Source organism: Platalea leucorodia (assembly GCF_965183815.1).
Source record: "Platalea leucorodia genome assembly, chromosome: 2".
NCBI lineage: Eukaryota > Metazoa > Chordata > Aves > Pelecaniformes > Threskiornithidae > Platalea > Platalea leucorodia.
In genome coordinates this window covers 26489068-26513385 of record NC_138824.1, presented here as the reverse complement: position 1 = coordinate 26513385, position 24318 = coordinate 26489068, and the positions used below count along the sequence as shown (strand labels likewise).

The 24318-nt window shown below is 39.5% G+C and overlaps 1 protein-coding gene across 2 annotated transcripts in view; it reads left to right on the top strand.

Moving 5' to 3' along the window:
* DCLK1 (doublecortin like kinase 1) overlaps positions 1 to 24318 on the top strand; it is a gene marked incomplete at both ends in the record, with an annotated part of 249227 nt that overhangs the window by 204605 nt on the left and 20304 nt on the right. For both annotated transcript variants that reach the window (XM_082305137.1, XM_082305138.1), the window contains 8 exons: positions 1061 to 1169; positions 6083 to 6140; positions 6914 to 7033; positions 13340 to 13486; positions 18534 to 18667; positions 19360 to 19437; positions 20084 to 20180; positions 22066 to 22146. In XM_082305137.1, coding sequence (XP_082161263.1) covers positions 1061 to 1169; positions 6083 to 6140; positions 6914 to 7033; positions 13340 to 13486; positions 18534 to 18667; positions 19360 to 19437; positions 20084 to 20180; positions 22066 to 22146 — 824 coding nt within the window. The remainder of the gene's footprint in view (positions 1 to 1060; positions 1170 to 6082; positions 6141 to 6913; positions 7034 to 13339; positions 13487 to 18533; positions 18668 to 19359; positions 19438 to 20083; positions 20181 to 22065; positions 22147 to 24318) is intronic.

Below are 24318 nucleotides of genomic sequence, written 5' to 3'. Positions count from 1 at the left end.
ATGCTGCAATCCTGGGTCTTTACTCGGAAATGATTAGTCTTACCCCGTACTAAGGCGTTGAGCAAGTTGGCCAAGGGATAGTGTCTGCTCCAGTACTACTGGTTCACATGCACATATACGTAAATGTCCGTGTATGCTCACGTCTGACAGTAACTCTTCATGCTGCCTGTGAATTCAGGCAAACCCCAGCCTCCTTGTATCATAACATTCACTTTTAATACTAGACTGGAACAAAGGACAGATAAAGATAGTTAAAAGTGCTGTCTTAAAGAATGTAAATTCAAGTCACATTTTTGAGAGGCATTTTTTTTTACATTATGATATTTATATAGTAGTTTGTATCAGCTGCTGTTTACAGTCAGCTTTTAGAGGCATGTTAGATATTTGTAACACGCTATTTCAAATACATTTAAAAAAATAATGGTACATGAATGAGTACTAAAACACATGAAACTACAAACTTTTCTTCTGCTTAGACACTGTGTAATGCAATTTTACCTAAACATCTGGTGCCCAGGTTGCATGCGAGGTAGTATTATTGAGAACATTTGTTTAAAAACTAAATATTTAATATTGGGGGAGGGGGAGAACTAGCACTTAGCACATGAGGAGTTTTATGGATGTCTCAGTTTACAGGATGTAATAAAATAAGTGCTTGAGTGTTGGACTTCTTTGGTACATATATTTAATCATGCTGTGTCAAGGAGTTCCAACCCTTTTGGAGGCTGGTCTGTGCTTGTGCAGATCACAGAGGCCTTTTCATAATTAAAAAAATACAATTTTGGTTTTGTCCTGGGGGCATATTGCAATGGGAATGGTAAACTATGTAACACTCGAATGGTGGTATGTTTGAGCCCCAGAAGTCTTATTTTTCATTATTGTATCTGTGTGAAACCTGTTGAGTATATACAATGTCAGCAGCATGGTTTCACTGTACAGTAAGTGAGATACTGACTCTGAATGGTTTCCAGGCTCCTAAACCATAGACTTAAGATGCATGTTATGTGCAACATCTGTGTTTCCTTCACTAACAATAAAAATGTACTAATGATTCTTTCAGAAGTGTTGGAGGAAGGTTTCCAGGTTCCCGCATCGATAGCAGAGCGATATAAAGTTGGAAGGACTATAGGAGATGGAAATTTTGCTATTGTGAAGGAGTGTATAGAAAGGTGAGGAGGATAATATGCTTATTACTGTAAAAATAATCATTAATGTCATGCTTTTTCTAGATCATGTCTTTTTTGTAGGATATAGGACATATAATAATGTAATGTCTCAATGCCAGATGGAAAAACAAGACTAATGCCCTCTCATATGAAAAAAAGAGTGAGTCCAAGGGACAATCTATGAATTTAATTCTTTGTGGGTTTTATATGCTTTTTTCCTGTGGCACTCTGCATGATTTTACCAGTTCTTTTTGTTAAATCTTTCTTGTTGCACTGAAATATCATCTTTTCTTACAGTATATTCTTGCAACTCTCCCTTTACATTAGACCAAGGAAACATTTCACATGTAGGAGCATTCTGTAAAGATGTCAGGAAGTTTTGTGTATGCGGTGTAGTGGTGGTGGTCAGCACAAGGAGCTGACTTTGGATCCATCTATTCTGCCATCTGACACTGAGGAGTAACCTCTTCCATGTTTCTCTTTAATTAAATGGGCATCTATCTCCTGCTTGCCTGCTTTATGCCATTGTATGAGCTCCATCCAACTTCAGGAGCCTGCACTGCAGACATCAAAATCCAACTTCTTCTGTGCCCTTTACTGCTAAGAGGTGAGAACAGTCACCCTTAAAGACTGATTGTAGACATCCACTCCAGGTTAGAGAAGCCACAAGTCACCTCAAATGTCGGTGTTGCTGCAAGTGTCCAGGTTGACTAGCTCAGGTGTCGGTTTCTAAATCTGGTCAGGCAGGTCATGAACCAGGTTTGAACTGGCTCTACCCAACGTTAAGAGTGTTAAAAATAGGGAACAAAGACAGAAATGCTCTGAGCAGAACTGCAGGTGCCTTTTGGTGGTATTGTTAAAAATAGGAGAATATGGGGTAAAAAAGACAAAAGGTACCTGTATGTGAAATGATTGTAAGATTGCTCATGTTAGATAGTAGCAGTTCAGAGAAAGCAAAAAACTGCCAGAGCTAGAGATGTCCAAAAGAAAGAACAATAGAGATGTCAAGGTCTGATAACAAAATTCCATGAGCGTAGTTTTATATCCCCTATTACCATATCCTAGAGAGGGGACTCTTGCAGAAGACTGTAATCTCACCTTTGGGCTCAAAGAACTTTTGCTCTTTAGCCTGTAAGAATGTGATATTAACCCTAGAGAGTAAGTCAAGATTAGATCTCATGGCAGCTGATGATAAATTAACTTGGCTGGTTTTAAACTAGAGTCTCTTTGGAAAAAGGCAGGTCCCGCTCTGCATCTGAAAGAGTCTGGCAAGTTGGAGACCATGAAGACAGCTGTGGGGGAAAGGGGAAAGAGTGGATTTTGTATCAACTGACAATGTGCTTGTGGGACTTGGCCAAAGCTCTTGTGAGGCCTTTAGAGCTCTGTCAGAGCGAGTTCATGGTGGAGCTGGTGATCCGAAGGGCGATAGCTGTTCAGATCAAACCCCAGGGTCAGAACACTAAACTGGGGAATATGGAAACCTAAAGGAAGCAAAGCAAAACAATATGAAAACAGGAAAGCACTGTAAAACGCTATGGAGGGGGCATGACTGATGAAAAACATGGGTGAAAACATGTAATTAAGACAAGAGAAAAACGCAAACTAAAAGTAAAGTGAATAGTGACTCAGAGAAACAGGTTACAAGGCAAAATAAAAAAGGTTGAGGTTTTGATACACTGTCATTCAGCTGAAAATGCCAGTTGTGCTGAGACAGTTCAAATGTGCTAGTGTGCATTTTACGACTTTGTCAAGCTGAGAAAAAAGACATGAACAAAATTAAATATAGGTCCCACCACACCTAAAAATAATACTGATTACAGTATCCTTGAGAGCTTAAATGAAAACTGTTTCCTGTCCTCTTGCCTGTCCTCCTGGTCCCAGAAGTATCCGATAACACGATGTGTCTAGTGAATAGCACAATTACTCAGGTATTCCCAGATACATACTTTTATGGTCTCTGAGCTGTACTATTCCATAGATTCCATTTCTATCAGAGAGTTACTGCTTTGGGAGAGCTAGAAAATTAAAGTAAAATTATTTCTGTTAGTTTGCACTTCTAAAGCAGTATACCCTTGCCATCACAAGTGTGGAAGGAGAAATTAAAGGCTCAGAGGTAAATTAAAGCCAGTACATGTAAAACCCCTTCAAAAACATTCTTCACAGTCTTTCTAAGCAGAAAACACCTCACTTCAAAGTCTGATATGTCCATCATTTGCAGAGCCAGAATTGATGGGGTGATACTTGGGACAGAGGACTTTTCCACTTTCTTCTGACGTACAATTCTCGTGTGCATTAGACTTCAAAGAAATAGCGCCATGAGGTGTTAAGCAAGTAGGAATGCATCTTGTTACACATCTTCACTGATCACATGGATACTTCTTTTCCATAGCTGTGGAGACCAGCCTGTGTGCACTGGCTAGCCACTCTGACACTTCAAATGCGTTCACAGGCATTTTCCTCTGACAGCAAACAATCTAAACAGAAACCAAAAACCATCTTCAAAATTTTCACATGGGGACTTCTAAATCCCATTCTGTGCGTCTGTGAATGCCCACACATGCATGCACACACACGCGCACACACACACAAAAGCATTTAATGCACACACAAAAATAATGAAGATAGATTATTGTCTCCAGTGCAATGGAAATCTCCGTGAACTTTGCAAAAGGTTAAAACAGCCAGGGAGCATGGCATGGAGCCCTGTTATGAACTAGAGGTCTAACTCTGTGCCCTGCATTTGTGCTGTGGGTCCAGACTTTTATCCAGCCATAACGTGTTTCCTACTTCGTGTGGCACCTTTTTATTGTTTGGATTGAATGGTAGGTGAGAGGTTATATGCCCATTTCACTGTGAGTTGCTGGCATGGCTGTGCATATTTTTTGGTGGGCGTGTAAGTTGCAGCGCTGCTGACAGCCTGCGGTTGTGCAGCTTTTTAGGGGAAAGGATTTGCATTATCTTAGCTTTAATTTTCTTTTTACCAAAACAAAGAGCAGTCAGAGTTGTCATCTGCTCGTTACATATCTGCTCCATCGTATGCGCAATTTGTCCTGCGGTGTTTTTATATGTGTTCATTTTTAACTTTCAGATACTTCTAAATTCTGACATTTCCTCACTAGCTCAGATTTCCTAGTGTTTTGGAGTACATGGAGTCTCCCATGGCCAACAAAAACCATCAATTTCCTTTCTCATGACAGAAAGGAAGCATTCCTAGGGCAACCAAGCAGCTTGAAAGAGACTCCTATTGAAAGAGGGCATATTTTGTCTGAGTTTGAATCCCAGACATCTTAATTTCTAGTATTCCTTCTCCTACCTCCTCCTTCCATTCCCCAAATATAGTATCCATATCTCTGCCTGTCCCCTCACTGAGCTGGGACTGTAACCACCAAACAGCAGTACTGGGAAGGGGCACCCCACATGGAGTGCAGCCCATTTCTGGGGGCTGTAGCATTAAACCCCTTTGTGGGGGAGTACAGATATGAGTTTTTAATATTTCTTTGCTTAAGTCTTGAACAGCCATGCTGTGCTTTTTTCCCAAGTCATAAACGTCATCATCCAGTGTCATTTCTTTGCACAGTCTTTTAATTGATGTCTTAATACAGACTGTCTTTGCTCCATGCTGACCTGGGAGCTCAAACAGAATTAATATTTGGCGTTTTTTTTTTTCTTTTTACTGCAGTCCCCATTTTCCCTTAAATTAATACCTAGTGGTACATCATTGCCAGAGGAGGTCTCCATGCTTAAATATGGCAATGAAAATGCCCAATGGTTTTCCTAATGCAGTGCTTTCAGTTTATGACTCACTTTGCATGTCCTGCATCACAGACTGTGTACACTTTTAGGCACGTTCCTTTCTCTATTTAACTTATTATATATCAATTAAATGTATCAGTTTAACCATGTTTTGCTAAATGAAGAATGAAAAAAAATCACCCCATATGCTTGAGAGGTTATTTTTTTCTTTATTTTTTAACCAAACATATGCCTAAGGGCAATGTATTAGACTTTTGTAAACTCTTTAGATTTTTATTACAAAATGAAAGCGTTTCAGTAAAAGCTTTTTCTTATATTATCCATTCTTCATTTGACCTTATAGTGAAACTAGAGCTTGTGAACAGAGCTTCTTGGTATCCTTACAGCCATCTTTTGGTTTTGTAACTTGGTTAAGAAACAGAAGTTGATATTGTGAACTTGTTTACGAGCTGTTTTCTGTATTAGCATTCTATATAATAAATATCTATGTATGTGGTAATGATAGATATTATATGGTTTCCAAAAAAAAAAAAAAAAACCCCAACTGAAAGGAAGTGTGTTCTCATACTGAACTAAGTCACTATAATTTCTTACTGTCTCCAGAACCTTTCATATTCTGTCCCATAAATATCATATTTAACTCTGCTAGGTATCATGTACTTACTGAATACATAAAACATTATTCCAAGGACTGACTTTTTTATCTTAGCAGTTGTGAGATAAAACAAATGACTCTTCATTTTATGTAAAAAAAAGGTATTTTCCATGGCTGGTACTTTTTTGTTTAATAGAAAACAAAATTTTTTGGTTTTGAGGAGATTTGGATCTGTAAATACTATATAATATTTTTACATAAAACTGCAGAAGAAATAACAAATACCACTACAAAATGAAAAAATCAAGTGGTTTTGTTTCAAAAACATTGAAATGTCTTCATTTTTTTAAAAAAAATGCTTAATGCTTTTTTCTTGGGCACACGTATTCAATAAATTTGGCTCAGGTTCACAATTCCAGACAGATCCAGGCTTCATTTCTTGACAAAACAAATACTTGAATAGAATTCTTGCCCAGACCTACCGTGCTCAAATAACAAATATAAACTTGACTGAGAAAAATACTGAATATGATTGAACGTACAATTTTTTTCTTTTCTCTTTCCTCAGATCAACTGGTAGAGAATATGCTCTGAAAATAATCAAAAAAAGTAAATGTAGAGGAAAAGTAAGTACAAAAAAATCAAGTGAGACCAAAAGATTTTTTTTTCAAGAAACATTTTGTGAGAGAGCACTTTGGGAATCTGTTGGTATTTGCCTTTTTCCTGGCAAGTGTTATCTTTTTGGCTGAAGCTTTTGCCTGCTGTCTGGAGACCCTTGGAGTATCCATATAAAAGGCTGCAATGTGCCTTTCTGGATGCATGTGTTGATTCTGCAGTTGGTTGGTTGTGGGTGGGTACGCTCACTCCCCTTGCTCTTTACCCCTGTAATTATGTCTTCTAGCTTTCATAATCGCAGATGTTATAGAAAACAGAAAAAAAAAATACTGATAATTATAACAACACCGGTCACTATGTCTACACAGTATGCAAGGCTAATCAAATTGATGTCAGTTTTATAGTAAGTGAATTTCTGTTAGCTTTTGAAATCTATAGCAAAAGGTTCTCTGTGAAGATGCTATCAAATTTTTAAATGGAAAGATTCTGCATTGAAGAAAAAATTATAGAAGCTTCCATATTTAACTTTTCTCTGCATCACAAACATGTCTTTTTCTCCATTTCTTTTTCTGTGTTCTACTCTCTGTTCTTCTTTCAGTTATCACACTGATGTTTTTTCTAGATATGTTCCTTCCATATTGCTGGAGGCAACATCTCTTACCTTTTTAAAAAACCCTGAAGAATCCATGCAGGTCCCAATTCTCTCTGCATTTTCCACTGTACAATGGAGGTGAAAGTTTTTCCCACCAACCCGTAGTTATTAAAGATTTCTTTTGTGTGGCAGGAACATATGATCCAGAACGAGGTATCTATCTTGAGACGAGTCAAGCATCCCAATATTGTACTTCTAATTGAGGAGATGGACATGCCAACTGAGTTGTACCTTGTCATGGAACTTGTAAAGGTGAGTATTTTGGAGACAATCTGCTTTTTAAGAATTGTTTCAACCATATTGAGAAATTTCATTGGTACTAAAGCTTACTAAAAATCATGGAATCACAGAATAATTTGGAATGGAAGGGGTCTCTGAAGATAGTCTTGTCCAGCACCCTACTGAAAGATGTGTAACCCAGTGTCAGATTTTTTTTTGTAGCTTTCAAATATTTCAAATATTTGTCTAAATTTCTATAAGCCACATTCAGAAGTGCTCTGTGGACAGTACTTTGGAGATCACCAGTTTTATTTGCTCCCCCAAAAGAAGTCTCTTTAAAAAGTTTTATCTTGAAGAAATGCATCTGCCTTGAGGTGAATTGAAAATACACCCAGTCTGAATAGCTGTAAATACCAGCCTTCAAAATTCAATATTCCTTGATAAAATAGTTTAATTAAATTTTATTTATTTATGTTAAATTTAAACAATATTACCTGTCTTTTTTCTCTACTGATTTATATTAACACATTGTCAGGCTTGCCTCCTCAATAATAATCTAAATTTAAGCTGGAGGAGAGGGGAATTGACAGAGAAAAAAACTGCTATTTAAAGCATGATTCTATTCTGAAAAGTAAGTTTGAGAATGCAGCATTTTATATTTGAATCTGAATCTGAATTCTCTCAGTGCCAGGAGGCACACAAGGCGCGAACATCGTTCTTCCACTTCGATCGGTCCGCGGCTGCGTGCTCTGGAGTCAAGGGCCACAGCGCAGTCTTCCGTCGGTTTCCCCCTCAGGACACGACCGATCCAGCTCCATCTCCTCCTCCTCACTTCGTTACTGATTTTCTCCATCCCCGCCATTCCTGATGCTCGTCGTTTCTGCAACTTTTTTTTTTTTTTTCCGGGAGGAGGTAGTTGGCCTCCTGCCCAACCCCCATGACTTGGAGGGCCAGTGGTTTTTCTGTCAGGGTGGCCTTCCCTTAGGCTGTGTTGGTTCGCGGCACCTTCTTCAATTTTATCCGGTGCACCCTCCAGAGAGGGATCCCCTATCCACCACCCAGGGGACGCGCCTTCTAGCCGTGCAGCCCCAGCTGAAGGATTTTATATTTGGGACCGTATTTATTTCTTCATGGTAACTTCCAGATCTCATGCATTTATTTCACTCACTGGTGGAATTATATATTCAAAACGGATTATGAAACTCAGACCAGGTCATCCCTTGCCCCCATACTGTCAACAGTGCAGTGCAAAAAGTATGAATTTAGCTCTCGGTTCTGGTACTAATACACAAGTATGCCACTGTGCATAAAAGGTGGTAAAAATACATTTGTGTAAATTACACAAATTAGGACAGAAAACCACTGAGGACATCTTGTCCTCTGTACTTACTTTAACAAAATGCACCTGTTTTTCACATTCACTAACGGGATTAGCGATTCTCCTTCCTTCCTCAGCTATTCTGTGGGAAGGAAATCTTTCCAGCAGCCACCTCCATTTCTGTATCATCTTGATCAGCACATTCTCCTGGGGCAGCCTATCATGCCTACGTCTGGGAAATCCACAGTTTTAAGTGTTTAAGGACAAAGATTACAATAAAGCTGTGCAGCAGCAGCATTTGTGTGCAGACCTGTTGTATGTGCACACTCAACACTTGTGAGCATGTCAGGCAGTCTGAACCCTGGCAGCCAGATCATTTCCACTTACCTTAAATTAAAAGTGTGGTCACCTTCGGTAGACATCCTCTGTGTCTGTGGTTAGAAACAGGCACCACCAGAGGTCGTAAGAGAAAGCAATTTTGGCAAGCAGGATTGTTATCTGCTTTGCTCTGGTTGTAGGTGGAGATTAGGGATGCTTTTAATGTAGGCACCTCATTGAGATATTAGATAGGATGATCCCAGGTCCAAGTGTTTCTTAAAGAACTTCTCAGTCTCTGGGCTGGAATACAAGAGCAAGGAGAATGAAAAGTTTTTTGTTTTGTTCCATTATCCCCCGTGCTCCGTGACAGCAGCGGTGACACAAGCCATGTTCCCAGTGCAGAGCTGGGAGGCTGTCAAGTGTGGCCTGTGGGTGGATGGCCACAGATTTTCCCTGTCCTTGTGGCAGGCTGGGACAACCTTGTTATCCATAAGAAGCTCAGGCCATGCCCCACAGCTTAGGAGATGGCAACATTGTCCTCTTAGGTTTGAGCCTGCCAGATGCCTTACTTGGCTTGAGTGGTGCTATGGAGCTTATGGTCCCACTAACCCTACTGTCCACCACCTCCAACTCTGAGGAAGCACACTGGGACATGCTGGTGGCAAGGAGCTAACAGGGTACCCAGCATCCCCATTTTGTCTCTGATGGAGAGGTTAAATTCTAAGAAAAAAGAAAAATACTGGAACTCTTCCATGCCATGAATCCCTCTGGGTAACCAGTCCCAGAAGAATTTCCCCATCTTCTTCATAGTCACAGCCCCTTCTCACACTCAGGAGTGCAATGTGAAATAGCACAGCTTCAGATCGGATGCCATTAGCCATCTAACATTATTTTAATCATAATTACTGCTCTTTTCTATGATAAGTGAGCTCACTCTGAGATCCATGCTACTGTAGGTTTTTCCCAGTGTCTATGAGAGCTTGTTCAAAGCTTGTTCAATACTCTTGCACAGCGTCGTAATCTAATGTAGCCACAGCTTCAGCCTGCATTGACAAATCCTTCATCTTGGCCCCGTGAGGTGTGCTAGGAAGTAAAAGCTGTGCCTTGTCTAACATGCCAAGACATAAGCACATAGCTGGGTTTATGGGTGCAACCTGCTGTGCTATTCATGCTTGAAAAATGTTCAAACTGTAGTCTCTGGTGGATTTTTAATCAAAGTCCTACTCAGCTAAATAAGAGAGGAGGGGGCCGACAACTCTTACAAAATAACTAGCCTAAAAAATGTATATAAAGAAAACCATCCATTATATTCACTTTCTGGAAAAATCTGTTTTCTTGCACTCTTTCTTCTTTCCTCTTCAGGATTGCGGCACATACTAAGATATTTATGCTTTTAGTTATGCTATAGAAGGGCTTTATAGACATCTCTGTAGTTCAGATATCCTAGAGAGCACTGTTTTAATGTTCCTTACTTTTATGTGGAATAATAGAAGAAATTTAGAAGAAATATCCTGATCCTGGGAAGTTAACTTTTTTTCTTTGAAGCAAACGTCTATTCCTTAATATTTAATGGGAAAAAAAGCCTTGTTATACTCTGTGGGCACCAGGGAAAGTATTTCTGGAAAGACATTAATTGTTGATTCACCAATTGCTGACTGTTACCATTTCATAGCGTGCACTGTTAGAATTGATTAACCATCTGTTATTGACTGACTTTTGAAGACCTGACTTTAAATCAAACTCACAGACAGGAAAGAAATTCAAGGAGAAAAGGCTTGATGCTGCAGAGCACGGTTTCAGTTAATACCACCCTGCATTAATTGGCAGTAACATGTTTGACATAAGTGGCTGCTGCAAATACTGCCCTCACCTCATGGCAGATAGGCCATTCATGGCTTTGTAAAGTGTAAGAAAAAGCACTTCATAAATACAAATATAAACACATTGCAAGTGGTGCTTGTAAAAGGAAGCAAGGACCTGGTTTCTGGCACGTTGCCTTTTAACACAGCGAAACAAAATTGTTATTCAAACCTAACAGGGGTTTGGCCAATTTAACAAGCAAGATTTATTGCAGAGTTTCCTTTACTGCTCCAGGATATGATTTCACTTTTGCAGAAGAAAAAAGAGATTATATCAGTTACATAACAAGGTAATAAATAAATAATTGGTTACTGTACTTCCAAGTATACTTCCTCATGGACACAGATGATAAAAACTGCATTCAGATGTTACTGGTCCCATTTCACTCCAGAACAGGGGATTTAAGACTGAAATGTCATCCTGAACTCACCCCTTGTGCCTGAATAAATGATAGTGACCTGCTGTGTGAATCGGCTAAGCAGAACCTTGCAGGTTAAAGTGCTCTTCAGGGAAAGGGAAGTCTGAAAACAATTCTGCCTGATATAGCTGTCAGCTCTGTTAACTCTTTGCAGGATATCACCTCTCTTTTAACTGCAGAGAATCCCACAGACTAAATATATGCTCTCTTTTCTTACTAGGCTACCTGGTAAGAAACTTTACTGAGTAAAGCAGGCTGCTTTACTGGAGAAAATGATTCTGCTTCAGGTTGGCTTGACTGTCTGTTAATGTGCTCTGCAGCCTCTATATTTTTCTAAGTTTAGGTTTCTCTTGCGCATGAACATTTGTTCTTTTTCTTCTGACTTTAGGCTGAAATTTTCCCTTCTCTTTTTAAGGTTCAGCTTCTTTCCTTCTCTCCCCTCACATCTCAGCTTGGGCTGTTTTCTTTGTTTGGAGGCAGATGTTTTGCTGATGTTATTGGCACTTCTCCTGAGCATCTGGAACATATTAGATAAGACCAAAGATCTGTCTAATCCACTACCTCATGTTAAAAAGCCGCTGGTACAGGGGCTTCACAGAAAGGAGCTTAGGGAAGATAGATTATTTGTCCCACATATTTTGCCACATGCTGATATCTAATACGTAGGGATCAGCTAATGCCATGAAGAACATGGTATTGTACTTCTGCCAAATATTTGGCCTTTCTCTGTAATCCTCTATCTGGTTTAGTTTGGCCTTTTCTTCCTCCTTTTCCTTGACGCTATGTATCTTGATGTACCTTGATCAGTCACCAGCCAGAGCAAGAGGTTTTGATGTGGTCCAGATTTGACAATGGTTGGCTGCAAGCAGTTTCCAATGCTGAGGTTTTGCATCTACCGTGGGAATAAACCTGCCCTGGCAGACTTCAGCTGCACCTCAACAATGCAAACTTTTTAATAGTTTGTTTGGGTTTTTTTAACAAGTAATGTCTGTTTTCTCAGGTCTGAGTCTTTGGTGGTTGTCTTTTCCTACCTCTTTCTCTGTAGCCATGATTCCTGGAAAAATTCTTTTTTTGATTCTTCCCCCTCCTCCTTTCTCTTAGTGAAAACAGTGTTTACTCTGGAGCTGAGCCTTAAAAAACTCCACCAAATAACTTGAGGCTGTTGATAAAGTCATGAGTTGGCAAAGCTGGGACTCCTCTGTTGCCTTCAGAAAATACCTACTTTGTCTTTAAAATACAGTCTCCTGTGATATATTTTTTTCCTTGATGTTTTGACTGCAGCAGGGATTTTTTGCATTGTTTTTGCAGAATTATCATTTCCCTCCTCTTTTTTTTTTTTTTTTTTTCTGTTGGTCTGTTTCCTTCATGGTGCTGCTTTGATTTTGGCCGAAGGCCCAATACCTCTGAGTAGTATCTCTCAAAAGATGTTTGGTTTTTTCCTCCACTCTGTCAAGCTTCCTCCTTAATCTCTTCTTTAAACTTACTTTTTGGTCTTTCTCCAAGCACTTACATGTTCTTCTTCCCACTTGCCAGCTCAACTCGGGAAATACAGTCCAAATGTCATGGCTGCCTCAGATCCCTGTGAAGATCATTGCAACTTCGAGGACTTCCACTTAATTTTCCTTATTTTCTTTCTTCTTTCTTTCTCTCTTCTTTTCTTGTTTTTCTTTCACTGGCAGTAGCTTTTAGCTGAATTAGACAGCATGATGAGCTGGAAGTGGGACAAGCTGCCATCTGTGTTTGTAGCTGTGATGAAATACTAATGTTAATTCTTAAGTGTCTTCCAGTATGATTGTCTGACATATATGCTAGGAAGTTCTTTGGTATTAGCTGCAAGAAAAGCATCACACTACCGAAAACTTCACATCTTGTGTAGAGAAAGTGGTTTCTAAAATCCATGTTTTCAAAGTTTTATGAGACTTTTAAAATACGCCAGGACTGAGGTCACGTAGTTGGTTTGAGTTTTACTCGGAAAGCCTTCATTTTTCTGGAGTTCAGTCAGACTTTGGGCAAAAATTTGATGTCAGTCTGTTTGTGATTACAATAGAGTGGCAAGGGTTGGTATGTGGCATCGTGACAGTCAAGTATGTTGGCATGCCAGAAATTTGCATCAGAGGCTCTGAAAACACAGGTTGGCAAGTGCTGGACATGTTACAAAAGCAGCAGCAGGTGGGAATGGTTTGCAGTGGAGATTCTGGCCTCTTGGCTGACCAACCAAACCATGACAAATGGTTCTGAATTACTGATATGTTCAGCTGCCATTATGGGGGATGTCATCATAGTACCCAAAGTTTATAGCTGCAAGGAAATTGTACTGCTCCTCCCTCCTCCTCCTCCTCTATGAATGATGCTCCTTGATCTTCCTTAAATTTTTCAGTCATTTCACAAGCAGTGTTGCTTATATGCCATGGTCATTTTGCTCCAGGGAGGAGATCTTTTTGATGCTATTACTTCCACCAACAAATATACAGAGCGGGATGCCAGCGGGATGCTTTACAATCTGGCCAGTGCCATCAAATATCTTCACAGCCTGAACATTGTCCACAGGGATATCAAGCCGGAGAATCTACTGGTAAGTGAAAATTCAGCTTTCAGTATTGTTGATAACTTGGGATTGTGTGAGAGAAGGTCTGCGCTTCTCCCTCCCTCCACACACACCCCAAGTTTATTTCAGTCTTTTAAGTCATTGGTCTTTAATTTTAACCTTAGCACTGTAAAGAAAGATCTCCTAAGAATAACAGCTATCACAAAAAGTGCAGTAACATCAGCTGGTACGTCTAGACTGTTGCCCAGGACACAGCGAGAGTTGTTCCAGTGATCACTGGAAGTGACCATTCAGTGAGCTGAAGTATAATTTCAAGCTTCTCATAAATACAAAGGTCTTCTGTCCTCAGCAGACCATTCTGTACTTCTGCAGCTGCCTCAGTAATTAGCCCCAGTTCAGTTTTACAGACGTGGTGGGTATAAATGTTGTGCCCTAATCATGTAGTACCTCAGGGCAGAACCAGGAAGAGACTTTAGAGTCCTTCCTTTCCCTGCTGCATCTCCCAAATAATCCCGTAGCAATTTTTATTAATACACTTTACTAAATAGCCTGAATCTTCCTTTTTTCTGACTGAATCTATGTGAGCCCTATCCACTGAAGACAATGAAAAACATACCCTGACAATTAGTCCTTCTGAGGATTTTGCACTCTGGAATGCAGCAATTGTGTTCTCCAACAATTAATCTCTCCTGATTATTTCACTGTTCTCTGAGTTTTCCTGAATCTGCTGACATGTTCCAGTATCAAGATGTACCAATTCTCCATATATTCCTCAACCATAAAACAATGTTTAAGATATCTAGAATATCAGTTCTCTCAGCTATGTGCTCTCTGCCATGACTTAGTGCATTTAGTCCTGCTTGACACTGAAGAGTGTCCCATAAAACATGGGAAAGTTGACTCAAGTAGATCTTACTGAACTTCCAGGGAGTGGGATTTTTACAGTTGGGGTTCTTCTAGTGGCAGCTGCCTTTATAGTTCTGGGTGAGGAAGTAGCCTGCCCTTGTTTTCCAGAAACTGCTGAAAACATGTTGGGTACAAGTTTCACGAAACACTAACAATTGATACTCCTTTTGCAGCCCTTGTGCTGGTGTTCATAAGTGACTGCATGCAGAAGTTATAGGAATCACATGCCAAGGTTCATTAATGCTGTGACTTGGAGTGTGCAGGAGGGTCTTGGTCTGGGGAGAGGCTTGCCCTGCTGGTGTTTTGGCATGTATCTAAGTGCCTAAAGTCTGACAACAGTAGAGTGAAGCTTTTGGGGGAAGAAAGAAAGGTAAGCAAGAGGTGGGACCAACAGGGAGAGGATTAAATTTGCCCGTGACCACATTGTTTGCATTGTAGCTGAATTGTTTCTGAGTGATTTTTCCAGTGTTGTGCATATGTAAAGGTCCTACCTTGATATTGATACTGAGCAGTGAGGGTGCAGCACTTAATCTCTTGCAGCATCCTAACTCTCAAAAGTTAGCATTTGATTTGCAAATTATATTAATTCTCTAAGGTTTATCAGGTCCTTGAAAGAAATGAACGCTGGTTTAGAAAAGTGCTTTTGAACCAGCCTTACCTGAGTTCTGACCCTGTCTCTGACATTGGCTGTCTGTGGCCTTAGTGTCTCTTGACCTTTCTAATTTTATCTTCTTATCTGTCAAACGGGATGGGTAGTTCCTTGTATCACAACATTGCAATTAGGGTTATTTTCCTGGCATTTACAAAACACTTGCAAAATGCTATGTGGGCCTTAGCCTTTCTGTTGCTAAAGACCTTCTACTTGCCATCTGTAGCATGCCTTTTGCTTGTGGCTCTGTAACCCTTCACCTAAGTGGTCACGGCAGTTTTTTTCCCTTGTTGTTCTTGTGTTGTTGCTTTCACACCACTACTGTCACAGTCTTGCGCCAGCAAACCCCAGTAGTGTTGTTACGGCAGGTTCTCCTTGCCACCGGTGTGAGAATCAGCCCTTCCTTGCCCCTCCCCACCCTGCCTTTTCCTGCCCATGGGCTGTAGCTTTAGATTTAGGGGAGCCTATACTAACCAGGGCGGCGGGGGCAGCATCTGCCCGAATCAATACATGCCCCAAGGCTAACAGCCCCATTAGCAGGAAAAAACAACAAGGAGGATGAGCAAGGCCTGACAAAAGCTATAGAGTTACTACGAGAAAAATATGGAGGGGTGAAGGGGAACATGCTGCTCTGAAGAGGGCGCCCAGAGGAGGATGCTCATCTGGAGCCTCCTTATTGCATCTCTTCCCGGCTACTGGGAGAGCTTTCCCTTTCACCTCCCTCTTTATCTCCTTTGGTTTTTCCTTTTCCCCAAAAGTATCTTTCATGCTTAGAGCTGATGTGTGCCATCAGCTATAGACTCTGCTGATAAATCTTTGCGTGTGTGAACCTATCTCAACGTCCTATGTGCAACACCAGTTATTTCTATAAGTGCTTAAATATTCCTTGTTATACTCAAGGCATGCAAAGCCCACCTAACAGTCAACTGTCCAGGATTTTAGGGTATGCTGAAAACCTGTGATTTTTTAGTGTTTTTTTTGTTCTCTAGAGAGTGTCTTCCACGTTTTAATTGGAACATTTTTCATAATTGCTGCTATTTAGCATGTTTATTTTGTCAAGTCATGGGATGTCTTTATAGCCATATAATAAACCCTAGAGAACAACTTCTCTGACTGTTGCCATCTGCACTGATCACAAGAGCAGCTTAGAAAATACTGACAGTCTTTATAGTAATAGGATACATATGGTGGCACACAATTATGTGTGGCTGCATTCAATTAGTGTTGTACAATTACACAGTTTTATCGCTTAGTTAAAACAGTGAAAGCACTACATAGTAGGTAATTTGCACTAATCCCCATTTCTTTAATTGCCCTTCAGTATTTAAATGCAGTGGAACATATATAGTGTTTGTTCTGAATAACATGAGCATTAAATTATCTTTCACATTCCTTGACTGGCAAGTAACATACCACAGCTTCACATTGGGCTCCTTTTTATATGGAGTTATAACAGGGTGGGGAAAAGTTACTTTCCTCAGTTTTACAAGTCAACTGAAGTTGTTTTCCAAGGAAAGTAATTCCTGGAAACAGATGGGACAAAATACTAGAAAATGCACAGTGCCAAACCTTCTGCATTGGTAAATATTGCCAAACAAGCCTTCTCCATAATTAATTTCCAGGATATATGAGTCATACAAGGTGTGGTCTGTTGAAGGAGGGAATTTATGAACGTTCACTAGGTTAACACAACTCAGAGAGGGCTTTGTAAAAGATAACCGCATGAAATAGAATATGAGATGCTAATTAGACTGTATTCAGCTCTTGATGTCTAAGTGCACACTTTACATTTTTCAGCAAGTGAATATTTAAAGCTCTAGTCTCTAGCCTTTAATTAAAACTGTTGTTGAAATTAGATTTATTACTGCCATTTCAGAGAGCACTTTCTTTAGTTTCAGGAACCAGATGTATTTAACAATCTGTGTTTTTAATAAAACCATAATTGCTTTTTTTCCAGTGCATTTCTATAAGCCTATCTTTTTTTCTGGCTTAGTAGCAGAGAAATGTGAATCCATATCAACTAGCTGGTCTCCTTAAAGATCCAGTTGTATTATTAAAAATAACATAAGGGAAGAAGAAGAATTTTGTGTATTCTGAATGGCTGCTTGTGGCTATATCACCTGGTAGCAGGGATTCAGGACAGAGCGGGGTTTTCTCTCTAGACATTACTAACATTAACAAAGGAGAAACTTGGGGGGGCTGTATAGTATAACTAATAATTATGAGCTATAGCGGGCCTGTAGCAAACAGTGGCAAGAGACTTCAAGATTTCATTTTTGTATGAAGTGAACTGCAAAGAGTCCATTGCAGAATTTATTGCATTTTTGTAAGCAAAAAATCTAGGATTTTCCTCTGCAAACAGTTGTAGATAAATGTGATTTGTGATGTAGGAGTAACTGGTCAAGATGGGTATTAAGGATGATTTTGATTGTGAAGTATGATATCTTCTATTTTTGCAAGCGTTATTGCTAATTGTTGTCAGGATACCAGTGTTGGTGAGCCAGGCTGCATGGAGCTTTGATTTGGGTTGCAAAATGATAATGTGATGCATACATACTTAAAGAAGACATCATGTAGACTGTTTCCATTTTTTAAGGTGCTGTTATGGTAAGCAGCATTAAACTGCATCATAAACAATTTCAAAATAGGAAGCAAGAACCCAAACCAGCAGCTGGATTAAAGAAAGACTCACAGTCTAGTGTTTAATTTAGTCTTTTTATTTTAAGCATTTTTTTGTACATTTTCAGTGTTTGCAGGTTTGGGGTTGTACTTTTTCATTGAGCCAGCTTTTAAAATTGTGTATTTTTAACTGATGTTTCTAACTTTTTTCTTGTAACTATATCCTAATCTCCCTTTGCACCCATAAAACCTCATGAAAGATCGTGTTGCTGCTGTGAAGACCATGTCTTAAGACAGGATTTTCATGTATGCTTATTAACAGCCCTGTCTCTGTCCATTGATAATGATGGTAACGTACCATTAAGACACTGATTGGTGTTTAACAGTCATCCAAGGATCCAGTGGTTCTAGCTGAAATAGTCCAGCCAAGTTTGCATCTTGTGACTTCGATACGCAGAGAAGAATCTGTTGCTGCTATCAGTGCAGTCATTGTTGTATTATCTAAGAAGTTGGAATTCCTGTGCAAGCCTTTAAGCTCTGTGCAAGTAAAATGAATAAACTCAAAAACCCTGCACTGTGAATTGGCTGTCGGTGGGGAGTTAACCTAGGAACATCGCTGCTGGAAGGTCAGACCTTTGCTTCTGGGCTTTAGCTTGTAACAAGTAGTCTGTCCTTTTTTGGCCAGGTAGCGAGGTAAGTCTTTCCCAAACACTCTGAGTGCATTCAGTGGAAGTTGTCCAAATTGTCTGTGAATTTTCAAAGCGTGCAGAGAAATACGTTGTAGGTAAGGAGGAGAAAAAAGACTGTAAATTAGAAGGAACATTTCAGGGAGTTAGTAAATGATATAGTAGTTACCTTGATGGTACTGTGTTAAATCTTTGAATTTTCCTCCTGATTTAGGTTTATGAACACCAAGATGGAAGCAAGTCCCTGAAGCTAGGAGACTTTGGCCTAGCAACAATTGTGGATGGACCTCTGTATACTGTTTGTGGGACTCCAACATATGTAGCTCCAGAAATCATTGCTGAAACTGGGTAAATCACTTCTAGTGGTGACTCATTGATGCATACACAGTGAAGCATGTTCTTGCCAATATGCCAGATAGGAGTTCTTGCAATTAAGATTTTTATGCTGCCTTTGCTTGGGTATGACACAGAATCATAGCTCATAGAATAGTTTAGTTGGAAGGGACTTCTGAAGGCTATCTTGTCCAGACCAGCTCAGAGCAGGGCCAACTTTGGAGTTATATTAGGTTCCTCTGCCAGTTGTTGGCCTTAAACTTCTCAGCTTAACACTGAGTTACTAACTAGCCATTTGCAGATACAATAAAAGTAATCTTAAGCTGTCCCCAGAGACTGCTAACTACCATTCACTTTTTCATTTTCACACACTGTCCTCTTGTTCTGATTTGTTCCACAGAGTAAATGCCTGCTGGCTTGAGCAGCCTGTGTCACCTTTGCAGGCTTCATGTTGGTAGGCATCACTGTCTAACTCAAGAATACAGCGCAACATCTTCTGTGCACTCCTACACTCTGATCTGATGCGGTTTTAAGATGTAAATGTAAACAAGATTTGGAAGTGGAATTAGGATAGGTAGATAGGACATAGAGAAAGTTCAGATGAGAATATATAAGAAGTTATTAATAATTCTGAAAATGTTTCCTCTATTCTTGTACTGTAGTTCATAGAAGTCAGATGTCTCTAACCATGTCTCTCACACTTCTAGATATGGCTTGAAGGTGGACATCTGGGCAGCGGGTGTGATTACTTACATCCTGCTCTGTGGTTTCCCTCCATTCCGTGGGTATGGACTGATCTATTCAACCATCTTTGTTCTGTGAATTGGTCCCTGTGCTGCTTTTGCATTAAGCCCAGAGACTCCCACTGGAAAAAGTTCTCTGCTCTTAGGGTTTGTTTTTTCCCATGCTCTGCATAATGATTTACACAAACCCCATAAATGTCTGTGATTTTACTGTAAAATTTCTGTCTCATGTTTGTTTATTTTAGTTTAAACTTCATTGCATTATAAAACAAGAGCCTCCATTACGGGTTATGGGTGCCTTTGCCTGATGTTTAAAATACACAGTGAAATAAGCATCTTCTTTCATGGACCAAATGCAACATATTTTGTGGTCGGTAAAAGGTAATTAAAATGTAAGCCACTTAATAAGGACATGCCAGATCTTTTCTCCCTCTCAAAGCAATTGCAAAGTTGTTGACAATCCTAAAGAGAAGCAGGTTACCTCAGAAAGAATGTACCAAATGCACTTTCTTTTATGATCTCACCATTCACGCCCATGGTTGCATGCCTGGGGGGGAATCAACAGCTTCCAAAAGCATACTAAGGGATCGCTAATTAAAAGCAATTTCAAGAAGCCTATTGAAACCAGCTCTGGAAATAATTTCTTTGTCGGTTTTGTTGTTGTTTTTGTTTGCTTTTTACTTTACAGGAGTGGAGATGACCAAGAAGTGCTTTTTGATCAGATTTTGATGGGACAGGTGGATTTTCCATCTCCATATTGGGACAACGTTTCTGACTCTGCAAAGGTAGGTTTATATAGTTGATGATACTTTCTTCTCCAATATTATTCCCAGTGCCAGTATCTAATGAATGTTGTTCTTTCACAGTGCTGTATTTGACATGTTTCATACACCTCCTGCTACACCTATCAATTCCTCTGGGTCACTGAGTATGTTGTCATTTTATCCCTGTCTGTCTGTTAGACTCCAGGCAGTTCTGAAATGGACCGCATCTCTATATGTTGTCTTGCACAACAGAGACACCAGCAGCCCTTACTGATCAAGAGAAAATTTAAGTAACTTTGCTTGACCTACACTTCTTAGCTTGAAAGCCTCCTGGGACTGTGCTTTGTATGTAGTTGTGATACGGACCAGGTACCAACCTGGAGCCTTTGAATATTATATAATAATATTATAGGGAGGCTGTTTTCCCCTTATTAATCCCATTAGATGATATGTCTGTTTCTTTCTGTCGAAGTGCCAGGCCTCTCATTGCCGGTGACTCCTTATTGTTGTCAGCGTGGTACAAAATACAGACTTCTGTCCACCAGTTCATGGGCCGTAGCCTCCTGGCACATGACACGAGAGGTAGAGCTTGAGGTGTGCTAAGGCAGATACAACACTTTTCAGACACAGATCCCAACAGAGCTCATTATACTTGCAGATCAGATCAAGTTTTTTAACTCTCATTAGTGCACTGGAGCAACAGCTTAACTCACAGACTTTCTAGGGATCTGGCATTCATGATAGTCATGTGTATAAATATATATAGAGAAAGAGATAATACACGTGTATGTAAAAGAAAAAAGCCAGAAACATAAAACTATGCATATGGTCATCCTGTAGATAAGTGCTTAATTTCTGCCAGGTTACTTCTGTAGCCTGTAAGGCGAATCCAGGTAAAACTGTCTTCCTGTTTCTTTCAGTGTGACAGTGTTTAATTCATCACAAAAAAAATATGAAATTTGGAGGTGGATGCATGTAATGAAAGTAGCGTTCTACATTCTAAATCTCCATTCTTTGGAGAGTTACAACCTGCTTTTACAGATATGTGGAGGGTGATCAGGACTAGCATTTTAGCCTGTTAACTAATGAGATTAACAAATGAGATAGTCATAGAGTTGGAAGAAGTCCTCTAAACCACATCATTGTGTTGTGGCAGGCTTTATTTCATAGCATCATTGATGAGAACTCTGCAAGTCCTTTGCCAATGGTGTTCTCTTGTGAAACTCCTTCTTCCAAATAGTTCAGTCTAAAATTTCTGTTTTGAAGCATTAGCCTATTCATTTAACTTTTCCTTGTCACTAAGAATTATTAACTTTGGTCTTTGGTGATACCCCTTTGTTTGCTGTCATACTGCCATCCTGTTTTCTGTGCACTCAACTCACTGGTGGCATTAGATATATGTTTATTTACATGCTAGTTGAAAACTAGGTAATTGCAGAGGAAATCAGAGGATGAAAAATAATGTTTTTAAGTAAGTGTTTCTTTTTTTTAATATCTTCTATGTCATTTATACAAGAGCTTAAAGTAAAATTCTAAATCTGCTGACTTTTTTCCTACAGAGGAATTGGCTTTTTCTTAATGGGAAGCTAACCTAATTTCATGCAACCATCTGTTTTGTACATTATGTATTAAGTGCTTTTCTCTTAAACAGTGGCTACAGAACTGTAACTCAGAACTGTCTTCTAGCTTTTCAAGGTACTGTTAGATACTGATTTAAAAGCTCAGCTTGAACTTCAGCAGTTCATAGTTGTTTTTTTTTAATAATCTTAATATATTTCTGCAGTTGGTAGTTCACTCTCTCTTTGAGCACTCTTACATAATTAGTTGAAGAGCACTTTAGTGAATTAAAAGTTGATTTGTTCTTTAAAAATGTTCTTTAAATTTGACGCAGTATTCCATTTCTCAGGAACTTATCACAATGATGCTTCAAGTAGATGTAGATCTGCGATTCTCAGCCTTGCAAGTTCTTGAGCATCCATGGGTTAATGTAAGTATTTTCAGGCTTGTAGATGCTGCTTGTAATTTGGCACCTTTGACCTCTTTTCTGTCAAGTCCTTTCTATGCCCTTTTGGAGACAGCACATTCTAAAAATGCCACAGATTTAACTGGAAATAAGCTGGGTTACAGGCTGGTTTAATATATCACACGTACCTTGGAGTATTCACTATTTTATGCAGGCTCAGCTACATTTTCTCTGAACTATTTTGGGCCAGGTTTTCAACAAATCTCAACCACACTTGACAAATTTATACCTCTAACAATCAGCTTGCGGGTTCAATGACACATTTTGCTCTCCTAAAATCAGATGGACTCAAAAATCCAACAGTCATGCTTAAGAACTATTGAAATACAGTCCATAGTGTTAAGCCTACTTGATCCAGCATGAAACAGGGAAACCTTTAGAATCATATTTAGCTTCTGACGTTGAAATATACATATATTTATGTGCAGCCATATCCATTTAATCTGAGTTACCATGAAATAGCTATTTATGTATCCTGGTTTATCTCTAAGCGACTGGACATTTGCCATAAAAGTGGTAATCAGTGAGGTGGCATATGGATAAATCTGGCAGAGAATGAAGAGATTTCTCTTTAATTAATGTTGAGACAAGGACACTACTTAACATTTGTTAATTATTTCAGACTATTTAATATGTCTTAAAATATTTGGATGACAAGAATGAAAAATTAGAGAAAATCCAGATTCAAATTCAGAAGGGAAGATGATTGAGAAAAGAAATACAATTGGGATGAGCAGAGAAAAAAAAATTAAAGGAGGAAGAAATAATGTTTCATTTTGTTTCTTGCAAGTTTGAGTGTGCAGTCCTCCCTAGAATACTATTTGGTCCCTCAGCTGCTGTATCCAAAATCCTTTTCTCACTAAAACACTATTCCAAAAATTCAAATATACAGTAACCTCAAATGTTAATCTTTTTTTATTAAAGTATCCTTCATATAGCCCAGAATAGTGGTGATCAGTTAAGTGTTTACCAAGTATATGCTTTAGTCTTGGAGGCTCCCTTATTGCCCAAACCATTTTTTTTTCCAGTTGTAAATGCTATTATCATGCAGAGCACTTCTGCAGTGTACGAAGAGTGCAAGGATCCAGGACAATGTCTGATGAAAATATTTTCATTTTTAAGATGACATTCAAGCAGCTGAAATATTAATTTTCCTTAGTGCCAGGTACTGTCCTTGGACGTAGTGTTCTGTCACAGTTTATAATGACTTTTGGCAGCTGAGGTGTCTCTCTGTCTCCACGGGAGGAGGACGGGTGGGGATTTCTGGAGTGCTGCTGAGGAAGAGATGGAAGTGACTGATCAGAAGCCGCAGAGAGGCCAGGTCACCCGCGGTGTCAGTCTGCACACTGCTGCTGAGGTTACTGAAACATCACTTGTTTACACCACATAAGGATGTGGTCACTAATCTTCCTCTTTTTTCTGAAAAATACATTGGAACTGTTAATGCTCCCCCCCCAGACACCTTTTTTTTTTTTGGCTTCAGTTACACCACGATGTATTTTAGGAAGCCATTTTAGCGAGATGGATTAAGAAGAGTTGCAGCTCTTGTCAGTAATGTGATGGTGATGGTGTGAAGGTGACATGAGGGTCTGCCCCCTGCCCTCACTAGTGCCTGCTGATGGGGAGGGATGGGGAAACAGGCCAGGGGCTAAAGTCTTTTAACACTACAGAGCTCCTGAGTTCTGGTTACTGAAGCACCCTGGCAAATTCCTGGGTTTCTGTGCAACAAGTTAAAATGTGGAGTCCTTTGCCAGAGGATGCTGTAGAGTCCAAGTATAAATGGATTCAAAAGGCAGTTTGATACATTTTTGGAGGATGAGCCCATTGGTACCTATTAAATATGGTGGTCTGGATAAAACTTTTCGCTCACAAGGTTCTTAAGTACTTTGTTGGCAGAAACTGGAGGATATAACAGGGAAAGTTTAAGATCTACTTGTCTTCCTTAAATGTGCTATTTCATAAACAGTGACCACGATGCACTGTTGGAAACAGGATACTGTGTTCAATTCAGCTTTGGTCTAGCTCGGCTGCACTTCTCCTGGTTTTAGCTGATTATAATTCTTTTCAGTCAAAATCTGTAGCAGTTCTGTCCATAAATAAGTGAAACAAATATTCCATGGCAGTTCTGTAATTTTT